This window comes from Polyergus mexicanus, unplaced genomic scaffold (genome assembly GCF_030449975.1).
Source record: "Polyergus mexicanus isolate NDT 795.1 unplaced genomic scaffold, iyPolMexi1.0 SCAF_9, whole genome shotgun sequence".
NCBI classification, from domain to species: domain Eukaryota; kingdom Metazoa; phylum Arthropoda; class Insecta; order Hymenoptera; family Formicidae; genus Polyergus; species Polyergus mexicanus.
Window position 1 is genome coordinate 6,264,391 of NW_027223329.1, and position 17,866 is coordinate 6,282,256.

Sequence of the window (17,866 nt, forward strand, 5' to 3'; positions counted from 1 at the left end):
TTAAACAATTATTTGTTTTTTTGGCATTAATTAATTTGTCTTATTATTCTGTAGATACTTCTGTCAAATATATATACTAAATAGTATTTCGACAAATGGAAAAATATAATGTAGATCTATTATATTCATTAACGATACTGAAACATGCTTCATCTATTTCAACCAATGCATTCGCATCAAAACAAGAATTGACTATAATATCTTGATTTGCAATAAACATGATGCCACAGGCTTTGTCAAAATCTTATCAACAGCTTAAAAAATTCTTCTGATTACATTGAAAAATAAATGTATATTTATAAATTATTCATAAGACATGCTTTACAGACTGCGTTTCACTAATATTATTTATACTTATCTATAGTTACATATGATGCATGACAAATAACTATATGATGATACTCCTTTGACAAATGCACTCAAATATACTAAATTCTTGGGTGTGTATGCTTACATTATTCTTCGTATTTATTCATACTGGTTTTTGACAAGTATTTGACATTAAATTTTTCAGAGTACACCATTTTGAATTTGACAATTTTGACATTGGATTCGTATTCAGCGACCTAAAAAACTTTTAAATTTAAATAATAATTAAAAGCTATTTGTCAATGACCTAAGTCACAGCTAACTTTTGCAATATACCCCATATTTAACCATGGATATCTTATTAACCATAACCGACACCAAAAATTCCTTTTGAGGATTGAAAGTCCTAATAACACACTTTAATTTAATTGTGATAAAATTTTTTCAGCACATCACATATTGTAGCTATAATATGATAAAATTCGTGAAAATAGTTTTTTTGCAAGTTTAATAGCAAATTTCGCAAAATTCTGACGTGATGGAGCAATTTCACAACCGGATTCGTGTTTAGCATCCAAAAACCTATAAGAAACGGATAGTCCGGTTCCGATGTTCGAAAAAAGTCATTTTTTGTTGAACAGTGTAATAGTTTATTTGTACAGCTTATGTGTCTTTACAATTCAGCTTGGTGATGTTCGGCGATGTATAATATCGGCGCTTACGGAATCTCACTGTTTCTTCAAGTATACGCGTCACCACTTAGATTCGGAATACGGCCTCGAGGTACTCATTACTTCTCTTTTTATAGTCCGAAAGTAGGTGATTTTTCGGTAATAGGTAGCGATGTCTTAATTGAATATTGCAAAGAATTGCATATCTTGCATTTAATCGCGGTTTTGGGAGCGCCCATAATAGCTTACGAAGTGCTGAATTTGCTTCTTTTGACTTTCCTTAGATCGTAATTACGTTATTGAATTTCGGGTTACGATAGTTTCATACTTATAATAATAAAATTTGACAAGTTTCTTCTACAAAATAACGTTTCATTCATTTTATTCGGTCTACTTGTTAAACAGTAATATTCGTTTACTTTCAACACATTCTCAATAGTCACCCGTTATATATATATATATATATATATATATATATATATATATATATAACGGGTGACTATTGAGAATGTGTTGAATCTTACCGTAATACTTTCCCAGATAGCAATTTATTAACAAATTGTCGCCAAATTGGCATCAAATTCGCTCAAAACTTGGTAACAAATCCAGTGCCATCTGTGTCCGCATTAAGCTTATGTTTTGGTGACAAAGCTTGTTGACATAACCTGACAGCAAATTGACGGCAAAAACCGAGCAAAGCTTGACATGATTTGACGCCAAATTGATGGCAAAAATCGACCAAGATCTGCGCAAGACAATCTGATAGCAGATTGTCAGCAAAAACCGAACAAATTCTGCAGCTTTTGGCCATTCATATAAAAGTATATATTTAAATAGATTTAAAGCCTTAACCCTAAGTAACAAAATGATGATAAGTTTTGGTCATAAAATGACCATTAGATAATTAGACATTATATAAAATCATATATTAATATGTTAAAACATATAAGTAAATTCAAATAACTTAATTTATAAAATTAAAGATCTTTTTGGACAGAAATTGTTTTGAATAAGTGAAAATCGAACAATTATCTGTCCGATTTGCCAAAAATCAATTCAATATCTGAATTTCCTGTATAAGAATTATGTCAAAAATTGAACTGATAGAAATATATATATTATAATATTATTAGCATTTTGTAGGCTTTATATACACTCATGACAAGAATTTGAATACGGGTATAGATAATGAATAACGCGCCGCATAGCGATAAGCGACTGAACTATTTTATAATACTTTGTAATAAGCTGCAGATTTTGTTCGGTTTTTGCTGCCAATTTGCCATCAAATTGCGCACTCTAGATCCTGCTCAGTTTTTGCCGACAATCTGATGTCAGTCATGTCAGCAAGCTTTGCTCGGTTTCTGCTGCCAATTTGCTGTGTAGTTATGTTAGCAAGCTTTGCTTGATTTTTGCCGGCAATCTGCCAGCTTAATCGGTAATAACAACTCTTGTACCAAATTTGTAGCCTTTTTGCTGACAATAATTTGTAGCAAGCACTTGGCAATATCTGTTAGAACAGACCTGGCTGACTGGGTTTATATACAGAATAATCAATTAGACAAATCAATTAATATAAAAAGTAATTGTTTTTAAGAAAATTATTTACAATGTATTTTTTAAAACAATTATTTGTTTTTTTTTGCACTAATTGATTTGTCTCATTATTCTGTACATAAAAGTATCACGATAAGATTATTGAAAAATAAATATTTTACTAGATATTTTACTTTTTATATCAAAATATGCCAGATTAAAATATAAAATAACTTAAAAAGTACTTGAGAAAATATTTTATTATAGTATTTTGAAAAGCTCTTGAGATAAGCTACAAGAATCTGTAATAAAAAATACCATATTCCATTAAAAAAAAATCACTTCCGGTTTTAATCGCTTATTTCCGGTCGAAACTGGAAGTTGAAAATATCATCATTTGATAGAGCGTATTCGATTTATGAAATAGATATTTTTTTATTTCAAGATAACCACTTCCCTAATTTTTAATAGGTGGTACGGGTGGTCTGGGATACCCAATATATGTCGTAGGCAAATAGTTATGTTAGGAAAATAGCTTTTGACTAGATAAATGCTATTTGCCTGGTCAAATGGCTTTCGCTCGTTTATTTTTGTGTTCAAATGCTATTTTCCTAGTCAAATGCTATTTTCCTAGGCGAATGCTATTTGACTGAATCGCTGTTAAGCAAATGGTTACTTGTATAATCTTTTCATTATATTCTACTTGCGTGTTTATATTATTTTGTTTACATTTGCATTTATATTAGTTTTAAATCAAAAATAGATTTGGGTTAGGTTTTATCTTCCGGAAGTCTCCTTCCGGGAGCCTCCTGTAGGGAAGAGGGCGGAATCCACTACATCCACATATATATTTTCCATCCACATAACAATTATGAAGTGGACCTCACTTCGCGTTGTAAACTATATGCGTGGACACAGTGGGTTCCACCCCCCCCCCCTCACCCCTACAAGGGACTCCATTTCCGGAAGATATAACTTAACTCATATTTATTTTCACTTTTAAAAGTAAAATTGGGTTGGGAAATGAGCTGCGAGAAATAGGTGAAACACATTATTGACAAAATATATATTATATCGTATTTCTGCTTTATAAAATAAAATTTATTTTTGTTTTTCTAAAAAGAGTTCAGGCAAATGCTATTTGCTTAGGAAAATAGCAGTTGAACACAAATAAACGGGCGAAAGCCATTTGACCAGGCAGATAGCATTTGTCTAGTCAAAAGCTATTTTCCTAAAATGACTATTTGCCTACGGCATACGACATATGTCTATATCTATATCTATATATATATATACTGAGAAAAAAATACTGTTGAATAAAAAAAAAATCGCTTTGATTCAATTAAACGGCGATGTCACGGGCTGCCACAAACTTTTGCAGTTGATTCATCTGTATATTTTAGTTGAGTTTCATTAAACATTTGTATTAAAAGAATTATATATCATGTTTGAACTAATAATATATAATGTTACATTAACAATATGCCGAATTATAAGAATTCTTTTAAATAAACAATTTAATTACAATGTAATTATGGGAATATCATATATATGATTATAGGAATATTGCACGATATTTTTCCAATTTAATTTTTTTTTTAAATTAATTTCATATTTAATTTGTATGATTAATTATAAATTAAATGCAACTATATTTTCACTTAAATCAGATACAAATTATCAGTAAATTTAAATAAACTTATATATGCATATAATACATATAGATTTAATGTATCCGGATATACAGGGTGATTCAAAACAACCTTCTGTCCTTACAATGTCATATACTTGACACTATTCTAAGACGACTTTTCCTTTGCCAAAATTTTTTTCGAGGCTTAGTTTTTAAATTATAAGCCAAAATAGTTAACGAATTACGGGCCGCGTACGCGAGGCAAGCAGGGGTGGCGCAACTCACCGTCCGATGCTGGTGATTACGTGAAGCGCTCGCTGCGATCAACTGTTTGCTACATACGATGAAGTGTATGTGTGAGAGAGAATGTATACGCATATACACACACATACACATTCTCTCTCTCTCTCTCTCTCTCTCTCTCTCTCTCTCTCTTTCTCCCTCTCTGTCTCTTTTACACCCATCGTATGTAGCAAACAGCTGATCGCACACACGCACTCTCTTTCTCTCTTCTTTGTCTTTCTCTTTTATATCCATCGCGTATAGCAAACAGCTGATCGCACACACGCACTCTCTCTCTCTCTCTCTCTCTCTCTCTCTCTCTCTCTCTCTCTCTCTGTCTTTGTCTTTTACATCTATCGCGTGTAGCAAACAGTTGATCGCACACATGCACTCTCTCTCTCTCTCTCTCTCTCTCACACTATTTCTTACCTTTTATGTAGTAATTCGTTGCCCTCATACGACTCAATAAGTAATACTTCCGTATGATAGAACGAGTAACTAGCAAACTTTTTTCACTCATAAATTGTACCACTTATCGAACTTTTACGAATTAATCTACGCACTTTATCGATAAACTGAATTTATTAACGATTATAACGGTTAATCACAATCTACCGATTACTACCGATTAATTATTAAAATATCTCGAAGAAAGAAATGCGTTATTCGATGCGGAAACTGCGCGACGACAACAAGCAAGTTATATCGGTACTAGCGTTGCCGGCATGCCGGCTGCCGGCTGCCGAACAACTGAATGTATCACATTACGCGTGATCGACCCAGACGCTATCATGTGTCCCGTGATCGGCTAAAGCCTCCGACATTGTAAATTCGATAGTTTCGAAAATATAAAACTATAAAATATGAAAATATAATGACGTATAATAACATCGTTTTTTTAAATAAATTCAGTTTATCGATAAAGTGCGTGGATTAATACGTAAAAATTCGATAAGTGGTACAATTTGTGAGTGAAAAAAAGTTTGCTAGTTACTCGTTGTATCACACGGAAATATTACTTATTGAGTCGTATAAGGGCAACGAATCTCTACATACAAGGTAAGAGTCAGTGAGTGAGAAAGAGAGAATGTGTATTTGTGTGTATACGCGTATACGTTCTCTCTCACACATACACCCCATGTAGCAAACAGTTAATCGCAGCGAGCGCCTCACGTAATCACCAGTATGGGACGGTGAGTTGCTCCGCTCCTGCCTGTCTTGTGTACGCGGCCCGTAATTCGTTAACTATTTTGGCTTATAATTTAAAAACTAAGCCTCGGAAAAAATTTTGGCAAAGAAAAAATCGTCTTAGAATAGTGTCAAGTATATGACATTGTAAGGACAAAAGGTTGTTTTGAATCACCCTGTATTATTCAATGTATTAATCGCACATTTCATTAACTTACATGTGCAATTAAATCAATTATTAATATATTTTTTATAAATAAAAAAGCAATTGTTCTGATAATATCTTGAATTGAAATATGTATATTATATTTCACAAATAAATAAAAAATTAATTGTATGAATTCTATATATAAATAAAGCAATATAACGTATACATCAATCAATGTCATATTGCATTGATTTAAAAATGAAAGAAAATTAATCAATTAAATAATTATTCGAAAGAAAATAAAATACTTTTCATAAGCTTATTTTATAAACGCATTGAATTATTAATTAATTAATTAAACATATAAATTTAATTCTCTGAATTATATGTCGTGTTTTTATAAATTAATATTTAATTATAATAATTATCTATACTTTTACATTAAACCAATGTGACATTAGAACGCTTTTATTAATCTGTCACTTCAATTAAATATGAAGTTCGAACATATAATAAAAATATTGTATCAATCATTAGTGAAATTTAAAAAAATTATTAATTCAATAGTATTATTATTCAAATCAAGCGCATGGGATGTTAATCAATAACATCAATGCATTTGAATAGAATAATAATATGTTGTTAAATTAATAAAATTTCTTCCAATTACACTATTATTTTTCTTGTATAAGTTACATAAAATATTGGTATTAAATAATAATATACTTGTTTATACGTTTTACATAATAAAATATATTTGACAATTGAGAAAAAAATTATACATGGCATTTTACATAGTATACAATTGCACGATTCAGAACAAAATGGACAAAAAAACATCTTGGATAAAAGTTAATGTTTTACAAAATGAAAAGTAACTATTATAATCGAAAAATTCTATTTATGAAAGTAAATAAACCGACAATGAATACTTGTACATAAAAAATATTATTAATTAATTGTGTAATCGCGATTTATAGATTATATATATTAAAATATAGATCTGTTTAAAACTTTGTTTGAATAAACTTATTTTGAGATATTTTTTAATGCAGTTATTATCTCTATAATATATGATGGACACTTATCATCTATTGTTGTAAAGTTATATAACTCACGTTGAATTAATAGCCAAATATGATCACTTGCTGCAGGATATGTAGCATTTAGCACATGCAAAATTTTGAAACAAGTATCAATCGCTTCAAACGCCGATGATACTTTGTACAAGACTTTATCTACTGATATAAAAAACGATGTTATTTTATCCAAGATACATCCAACGACAAGTATGTATGGTTGAAGCGATAAATTCATTTCAAACATCGTATCAATTCGTTTTTGTTGAATATTACTTATATCTCCAGCGTTCTGAAATCATAATAATATCTGCAATAAGTAAATCTGTAAACTAAAAATTTATTATTCTAAACAAAAATTTAAATCATACTTTAACATGTATAACAAGACTCTCTTCACATTCAATCATGGATGGTTTCCAATGTCCTTTCTTTGTTCTAACCCGTCCCCTTGGAGGATCATGTAAGATAATGCGCACAATTGCGCAATAGCTTTAAGTTCTATTTTCAAAAACATAATAAAAATTACTCATGAGAAATTATATGAAATATATTAATTTTGTAAAATAATATTGTGTAATACCATCGTTTTGATCACTTTCCAATATTACTGACAGTTCTTGTGTTCGTAAACTTTTCTTTTTTTCAAGAGGACAAATTGTTTGCAAATTTTGGAAAAACTGGGCCCATTGACTAATAGCATCATCTGCACACAATTTTAGATATTTAAAATCCTCACGTATTAATAACCAGCCCATGGGATGACATAAAATTGGCCATTTTGTAAATATGTCAGAAATTGTCGTGCTATTGTCTTTTTGAATATCATTTAGACGAATAGAAACTGTAGCTTTCCAATGACTCAGAACTACGTCCCATGGTTCTTGATTATTTTGCAACCAATTAATAGATGTTTCCAATACTTCATTAACTAAAAATGGAATTATAGAATACGTATACTGAATAAAAAATAAAAAAATACGTAAAAAATAAGGAAATAATAAGTGCATACTCTCGTTACATGATCCGCTTTCTTGATCTGTAGAACTTGTAGAATTATCTATAAGTATACGTTTACTTTGTCGAAGTTTATTTCGGTATTTGTCTACGAGTTTGCCTCGTACAGATATAGATTTTAGATTTTTAGACTATTTTTTAGGTATCGGCGCAACATAATACAAATTTATATCTTCTGTCGGAAAAATTTCTACTATACCTCGCGCAAGATGTAGAAAATCATGTTTATTAACCGGACTGTCGACAAAATTATATTTTTAGATATTTAAAATAATCATTAAAATAATAAAAATATATTTTAGCTGTCTGTATATTCAACTATTCTCTAAATATTCAACTATTGAAATGTAAGATATTTAACTTACCCATGAACTGAATTTAGAAGATGCGATATTATTAATTCAATTAGAATATTTCGGGAATGTTTTGTAAGCTTTTTATTTTGATAATAACTTCGTAATACTAAGCGACCTTGTTCATTTTGTTTCAATAATTCACGAATAGTAGGCCGTTGAAGTCTTCTATACATTTCTTTTCCAACCAAAAATTTTTGCCTCTTCAAAACATTGATATCATCATTTTCTTTCTCTGAATCGGAAGATGAAGTTGAACTCACCGTATCGGTACTATTGTGTTGTTCTTCCTATAAATATTTATAAAGTATAAATAATAATAAAATCATAGCAAAACAATGTAAATAAATTTTATAAAATGTATAAAAGTTTATAAAGTGTAAAATTATTATAATTATATATAATAATTTCATTATATAAAATATTACAATTTCGTATAAAAATAAAACAAGATTTTTTTCAATGTAAGAAAGAATTAAACACTTCTACAATCAAATTTAAAATATACCAATTACATATTTTAAAAATATTGTTTGTTTAATATATTTTTATAATATTTCAAGTTAAATAAAGAGACAATTATCTTAATTTAATGTTTTAAATAAAAAATTAAACCTGCATATTATGAATAAAAAATATTAATTAAAGAAATATTATTGCAAGTAAATTATATTTTCGATTTAGCGTGTTAATAAAAGAGAGATGAAATAAAATAAAAAATGTAATTAAAACGATAAAAAAATAATAAAAGCATTAGTATCAGAACAATTATTTGCGTAAATTAAATTATTGCATAATTATGATAATCACTCTTCATTAACTTTTTATTTTAATCTTTATAAAAATTCTTTATTACAACATGTAATTTTAACGAAATAAAAATAAAATTAAAATTAAAAAATATAATAATTTAAAATTAAAAAAACAATTACATTATTAGAGGTTTTAAAATTTTCTTTCCATTTCATTGTAAAGCGCATCCTCAAACCAATATTTGGAATTAATTCTTTTATTAAGTCAGGTGTTAGGCATTTCAATAATATTTTATCAATTCCCTCTGCTATATAACAAAAAACAAATAAATCAAGAAAACTCGCTTTATTCAAAAGTAAAAAATGAACAAGTAAAACTTTGAATATTAATATATAATGATATACAATAAGATGAAAATGTGAATAAATATATTATATAAAATAACTATCTTATTGTATATTGATAATACTTACTTTTAAAATGTTGAATAAAGTTGTCTTCAAAACCCCAACTTTTTAAAATATCTGTTATCTCATTGTCGGCCATTATCACTAATTTATTGCACAAAGAGAATATATTGATTCTTCTTAAAAACTTGCTAAAAGTATGCAATATTACGACACTATACGATTTGCACAAAGTATTAAAGTATCTTTAAGTACTAAGGCATCAACCAGAATTTAATTTATTTCTAATGCCCGAAATAAGACATATACGCAGCACACGACACACGAGCTCCTCGATATATTCCGTCTTAACTATATCCGAGTCATCCGACAAATGCCGAGCGTTTTTCCTGTATCAGACAAATGCCGAGCGCTTTGCGTAAGACATATATGATGTACATGTACCGGCAGGAATGGTGTCCGGCGTTAGATGTGTGCGTACGTGTAAGCCAACCGAAAATCATACATACGTATATTCGTGCTACGTATATGTGCGTATGACTTTCGGTTGTCCTATACGTACACACACATCTAACGCTGGATACCATTCCTGCCGGTGTACAATACATACAGGCTTCTCTGATTGTGTGCGTAGCAGTCAGGATATCGTTCTGTGGCAACACAGCTCGCGTTTTTGCACATACTTTGCGCTTTCATTGTTTATTTTCTTTGGTACATACTAATAAATTTTTTTTACAATTAGAAAAAAATTTAAATATTGCATTCATGATCAATTATCATAATAAATCTTAGAACCGTTATTTCGACAAAACGATGTAGTTTAATTCGTTATATGTATGCGAGAGTATTGAAAACTATTTACTAGATGATAGATTATTTTAACACACAATCAAAATATTGTTAAAATAACGATTGAAATACAAATGCATCTTGTTGATTTATATAATTTATTGAATAAATCAACATGATGATGCATTTATATTAATTAATAACGTAACAAATTTTGATACTATTAATACAAATACACTATCTTGCTGACTTATATAATTTATTTAATAACTCAACAAGCTAGTACATTTGTATTGATTAACAACATAGTCAATTGATACTTTCAATACATTCATTCGTATGCATCATCTTGTTGATTTATATAATTTATTGAATAAATAAACAAGATAGTATATTTGTATTAATTATAAAGTAATTAATTTTGATACTGTTAATACAAATACACCATCTTGCTGACTTATATAATTTATTTAATAAATCAATAAGCTAGTACATTTGTATTGATTAACAACATAGTCAATTGATACTTTCAATACATTCATTCGTATGCATCATCTTGTTGATTTATATAATTTATTGAATAAATAAACAAGATAGTATATTTGTATTAATTATAAAGTAATTAATTTTGATACTGTTAATACAAATACACCATCTTGCTGACTTATACAATTTATTTAATAAATCAATAAGCTAGTACATTTGTATTGATTAACAACATAGTCAAATGATACTTTCAATACATTCATTTCTATATGCATCATGTTGTTGATTTATATAATTTATTTAATAAATCAACAAGATAGTGCATTTGTATTGATTAACAGCAGAGCCAATTGATACTATCAATACATGCATTTGTATGCATCATCTTGTTGATTTATATAATTTATTTAATAAATCAACAATATAGTATATTTGTATTAATTATAAAGTAATTAATTTTGATACTATTAATACAAATACACCATCTTGCTGACTTATATAATTCAGTTAATAAATTAACAAGATAATGCTTTTGTGTTGATTAACAGCATAGTCAATTGATACTATCAATACAAATGCATCATCTTGTTGATTTATATAATTTATTTAATAAATTAATAAGATGATGCATTTGTATTAATTAATAACGTAATAAATTTTGATACTATTAATGCAAATGTACCATCTTGTTAACTTATATAATTTATTTAATAAATCAACTAAATAGTGCATTTGTATTGACAGTATTAAATGGACTATGTTATTAGAGTTATAAAATTAATTTATGCAGTTTAACTAACAGAAAATTTAATTTAATAGACTGCATTTATTCAATTACATAATAACAAATTATTTATTTCATATTTAGTTAAAGTGAATACTTATTTATTTGAAGGGAGTACATATATAATTAATTTAATTAAATTCTTCAAAAGTATCATACTTTTGAAGAAAAGATTTCAATTTGTAAAACAAAAGCATCAAGTATTGATTCGATTAATTATATCATTGAATTAATAAAATAAAATTTAACTGCATCGATGTTGTTGAATCAACAATATTTTTTTCTCAGTGTATATATATATATGTATATATATATATATATCAAATAATGTTGTAATTGTACAAATATGCTATCACGAATGTGAAATTTGTGACAGATCTTTTGGAATCTGGAAATTTGATAAAAAACTGTTGCATGAAATAAAAAAAAAGTAATTACTCGCGTACGATTTTCGATCAAATAAAAAATACCTTTTTCAAATTTAATTTCTCATTTTATATGAAATACATAAAAACTTGACATGTATATATAAAACAATATCAAATAGAATGCAAGAATGCTTTGTGATAAATAAATATTTTGAGAGATAACCCGATAATACAGTTTTGTACAGTGATTATACTGAGTGAGATATATTTTTTCATTTAATAAAACATAATTTAATAAAACATATTTTAATAAAACATAATCATTTAATAAATCATATCTTCATTTTTTGGCATTTTGATCTATTTTTAATTTAAATTGTTAAATAGTTTAGTTTTACGACGTAAAAAAATTTTCTTTTTTTTTGTGAGAAAATTGTATATTCACCTCGGAATCAGACTTTCTCTTGCGTCATTCGTATAATATTTGAATTCTATATATCTCATGGGAAAATTTTTCTAACTGTAAAGATGAGAAAGAAATGTCTCGCTGTTAAAAAATGTAATCAGTTGTTTAATTTCTAACGTGCAATTTGTCGATAGTCGTACTTGAATTGATTCGAATTAACAAATCAAATATTTTCAATGTTGCGCCGCTAGAATGAAATGTAATTTCGTCATGCGCATTATAATCAGTATACATACAGGATGTCCCATTTTAAAGGACCCCCTCAAATATCTCAGAAACACTGCGTTAAATCGAAAAATGTTTCAAACAAAAGTTGTGTGGCTTTAAGGGGGCCATAAGATGGTGACAATGATTCGACCTTGGAAAATCATTTGAAGGTCATGTGAAGGTCAACTTTAAAATCTTGAATGGAAACCCTTATTTTTATTACATATTCTTATAGCTTACCTCGAGAGCTTTCCAAAACACTATAATAAAGTATTTTTTCATTAAGTACTTTTTGAGTTATTTTATATTTTAATCTGACATATTTTGATATAAAAAATAAAACATTTCGTAAAATATTTAGTTTTCGATAATTTTACCGTAATACTTCTAGGTACAGAATAATAAGACAAATTAATTAGTGTAAAAAAAACAAATAATTGTTTAAAAAAATACATTGTAAATAATTTTCTTAAAAACAATTCTTTTTTTATACTAATTGATTTGTCTCATTATTCTGTACATAGATGTATTACGGTAAGATTATCAAAAACTAAATATTTTACGAGATATTTAATTTTTTATATCGAAATATGTCAGATTATAAAATATAAAATAACTCAAAAAGTACTTAATAAAAAAATACTCTATTATAGTGTTTTGGAAAACTCTCGATGTCAGCTACAAGAATACTAAATAAAAAATGAGGGTTTCTATTTAAGATTTTAAAGTTGACCTTGACATGACCTTCAAATGATTTTCCAAGGTCAAATCATTGTCACCATCTTATGGCCTCCTTGAAGCCACACAATTTTTGTTTGACACATTCTTCGATTTAACGCAGTGTTTCTGAGATATTTGAGTGGGTCCTTTAAAATGGAACACCCTGTATATGTGCCGTAACAAAAATATGTTAATTATATATGAATTTTGCAGTCGCCGATCTGCGTTTGTATTCGAAAAAGATGCAGATGCAGAGGAAGAAGACGCTCATGGGTAAGACGGGATACAGCCATGACATTACCTTCATGCCTCGCGACTTCAATTACGACAATCATCATTACCAATATCTCAAGTACACTAAACGCGGCAAAGTAAGTCGTTAATTTTTTACGCCGCATTTTTATTGCAATCGAAGGTATTACATAGAATATACTTATTTTTATTTATATTGTTGAATGAAAATGTGTTTTCACTTACATATGTGTTATCGAGTATGTGTGTACAATATTTATTTTATTTTATTATACAATATATAAGAATAGCATTAATATATTGTGTGTATATGCGCATGTGTGTTCAATATGATGCTATTATTATACATAATAAAATAAAATAAATATTGTACACATATACATGACAACACATAAATGAAAACACATTTTCATTCAAAAATACAAATCGAAATAAGTATTTTATGATATAGATATAGGAGCTATATTTATGATTATTATATTCTCTGATATATAACTAACTGGGATCTGATAAAGTATATGTTATAATTATTTTTAAATATACCCGTATATTTCTTTTTTAATATATAATATTTAAAAAAAGAGGATCTTTTATACGCTAAAAGTTGGCTATTTGCAAATCGCTGAAACTTGGTGAAAAATCACTATAGACAAAAAATTGAAAAGCATTTTAAAGCTTGAATTTTCAACTTCAACTGCTTGCTATCGGTAGTTGAAAGAATTTGTTTTTTTTCTTGTTCTATGCTTTAGAAAAGAACATTTCGTTTTATTTCTTAAAATTATGTATTTATTAATTAAATATTTTTGACTCTGCAGCTCGATAAAATAATTTCTATCAAAAAATTTAAGTGAAGTTCTATAAATTACAAAGCACAAAACAAGAAAGATAAAAAAAATTTTTAAATAAAAAAATTGAAATTTGAATAATTTAAAAATATATAATATATGTATGATATGTTACCTTAACATTAGAACGTGTTATAATAAGATATATATATACACACAGAGTGTGTTACAACCTTCGTACAATATTTTAATAGCGTATTCTAGAGGCGAAATGGAATCAAAAATCTTAATACAAAAATATTGAAGCTACAATAGTGTCTAACAAGGGGAGGGCGCGACGTTGGGATCACCGAATTTAAAAAGGTTTTTATATAGTGTAGTACTCTACCAGAAGAGTACTTGAGCAAAGCGACAGGGCGCAACGCTCAGCCATTTTCAAGAAAAATTTATTTAAAAAATACAGAGTTCCTCATACCCGGTTCCGTTAGACCGATTATCGAGAAGTCGGCGTAGGTCGGGCGTTAAACGCGTGACTATCACGCAGAAGACCCGGGTTCGATTCCAGTCCGTCGCATTTTTTTTTTTTTATACATTCCAGCAACGAATGTTTATTTATATAAAATAAAATTAATTTAACTAACCATTTTTTTTTTTAATTTGCAATTTCCAAACGCAATTTTTTTTAAATTTACTCCGAAAGTGGGCATAATTTATGATAAGAATGATAACGAGGATGAATAATAAAATAAATAAAAGTTTTGGCACAATATTCTTCGCATTTTTCTTTGCAATTGTGTATTAATAATAAATTATAACTATATTCAAAGTGTACCGTTAGCAGTTACGGTCAAATCAGGTACAAAAATATTATGGTCGGAGCGGTATAACGAAGTTGACAAAAAATTAGACACCAAACAAAATTATGATAAATTAAATAGTTTTTGTATTAAATTATAACTATGATGAAATAGTTTTATTTGCTTCATTTTATATAGAAAATACGGGTAGAATGTATAAAATAATGTTTGTAAGTTGAATGAAAATGATGCTCACTTTCGGAGTAAATTTTAAAAAAATTGCGTTTGGAAAATGCAAATTAAAAAAAAATGGTTAGTTAAATTAATTTTATTTTATATAAATAAACATTTGTTGCTGGAATGTATTAAAAAAAAATAAAAAAAAATGCGACGGACAGGAATCGAACATGGGTTTGCTGCGTGATAGTCACGCGCTTAACGCCCGATCTACGCCGACTTCTCGATAATCGGTCTAACGGAACCCGGTATGAGGAACTCTGTATTTTTTAAATAAATTTTTCTTGAAAATGGCTGAGCGTTGCGCCCTGTCGCTTTGCTCAAGTACTCTTCTGGTAGAGTACTACACTATATAAAAACCTTTTTAAATTCGGTGACCCCAACGTCGCGCCCTCCCCTTGTAAGTTATACGTGATCAAAGTTCGCCAATAATATTGCGCAGAACTCGCGCTCTCAAGCTCGTAACTATATTTATACACGTACTGATCTGTCATCTATTATTGCTGACAGATAAAATAAATAAATTGATTTCCATAAAACTTCTTCGCGCAATCAAAACAAAAACTTTATTTCTTAAATGTATGAAAATATTAAGTTTATATTTCTATTTAAATATAATAATTAATCAATCATTTAAATTGTTATTTTAGAAAAAAATTAAATATTTTACATACGACATTTATAGTTCATTAATATCAACTGACCATCGTACATAATATTTATATACATAAGAAACAATAAAATCAGCTGTGCAGTAAAAATCAATATTATCTGATTCGCAAAATCAATAACAGATGACAGAGATCAGTATGTATGTATATGTAATTACGGATCTGAGCATGGAGCTCCACGCGATATTATTGGGGAACTTTGATCGCTTATAATTCAAAAATTATTGCAACCTCAATTTTTGTATTAGAATCTTTGACTCTTCTTTATTTCTAGAATACACTATTAAAGTATTGTACGGAGATTGTGAGATATCCTGTATATATAGGAGAAAGTAGGGTAAAATCAGTTTTAAAATCACTTTTTTGGATTTGTCTTCCTACAAAAAATCTGAGTAAAAAAATTTTGCCGACCGTTAGTAGTCTTTAGTGAACCTTAAATTATAAAAAATAAAGCTAATTGCTGAAAAAAAAGTTTAGTTACCAAGAATAACAAGATTTTGTGGAGAAGTCAAAATATCCGGTTTCGTCCTACCGGTAGGGTCAAACCGGGTATCCATTTGAAAATATGCAAAACACCGTGTAATTACAAAATCCAGATTTATTTTAATCAAATTACAATATAAAAATGTATTCTGTTGACAAGAATCACAAATAAAGATATCTTTTTGTTCGACATTGCTGCAGGACTTCCTTATTTAACTTTTTAACTTTAGGGATCTCAAAAAGCTTTTTTTTAGTGGTTTCTTTTTCTAAGCGTTAGTTTTCGTTTTCAACTGCTTTTTGTAAGGACATAAAGTCAGGATAACAGTTCTCCCTCTTTTCGTAATATCAGATGTGTAAGTATTCGGTTTTGCTCCAACACCAGGAAAGTAACAAATATGGCGGTTGTATATTGTAACGTTTCACCTTTCCCGTACGCCGCGGATCAGGCTCGCCGGTGCTAGGATTCGGGAGAAGGGGGAAGCTCTAATTCACTCTTCCTCGGTATAAGCGGTTTGTTCAATTAGTTTATTCAAACAGTCATTAAAGATTGCACACTAAAAGCTATTATCATTTGCAATGAGACATGCGGGAACGGTGCGTACAGAGATTCACGCAAGCTATAATCATTTACAATAAGACATGCGAGACCGGTACGTACAGAACTTCGCGCGAGCGGTTCTACGCTGGTGCGCGCAAAGTTCGGGAAGCGAGCGCGGCTCATGCGGATGTGTTCGATGGTCGCATGCAAGCAGTTATCGTTATTCCAAGACAGACAGAATAAATTTTAAACACAATTGGGTGTCGCATGGCCTTTAGTGTAGTTCCAACCGCCTGATTGCTTTATCCTTAGAAGGACGGGGCGTCAGCACTTTCTGTGACTTATCCTTAGAAGGACTAGCGCGCTTGTGTAGACCAAAGGCCATGTATAAAGATGAAGTCAGCGCGACATGGGTGGTTATCCTAATATGGTTCACTAACTCTACTAGTACGGGGTTCGCTTGCGGTATATGTACAAAGTGGTCTTACGGTCTAGCGGGTCGCGGTATATGTACAAGTGGTCTTACAATTTAACAGGTCGCGGTATGGATACAGAGTACGATACTAGGGTATATCTAGATGCGGAGACCAAAGAGGTCTTACGGTACAAACGGTCTTATAATCTAACAGGTCGTGGTATTGATACAGAGCGGTACTAGAATCTATTAAGACACGGAGACCCAAGCGGTCTTATGGTTTTACCGGCCACGGTATATACAGAGCGGTACTAGAGTCTGAACGCGGAGAAATGGTCTTACGGGATAACAGGTCGTGGAGCAGACAAATGGTTACGCGATTTAACTAGACGCGAAGAACGTGGTACGGTCTTACGAACTAACAGGATGCGCCGTCCCAGCAACCGGGTAGCCCAGCATAACCACGGGTAGCCCGTGATCTGATTTAACGCG

At 29.3% G+C, this 17,866-nt stretch overlaps 1 protein-coding gene across 5 annotated transcripts in view; it reads left to right on the top strand.

The window, feature by feature from the left end:
• Positions 1-17,866, top strand: part of Cow (Proteoglycan Cow) — a 759,293-nt gene that overhangs the window by 525,298 nt on the left and 216,129 nt on the right. For all 5 annotated transcript variants that reach the window (XM_070301119.1, XM_070301120.1, XM_070301118.1 and 2 more), the window contains one exon: positions 13,410-13,567. In XM_070301119.1, coding sequence (XP_070157220.1) covers positions 13,410-13,567 — 158 coding nt within the window. The remainder of the gene's footprint in view (positions 1-13,409; positions 13,568-17,866) is intronic.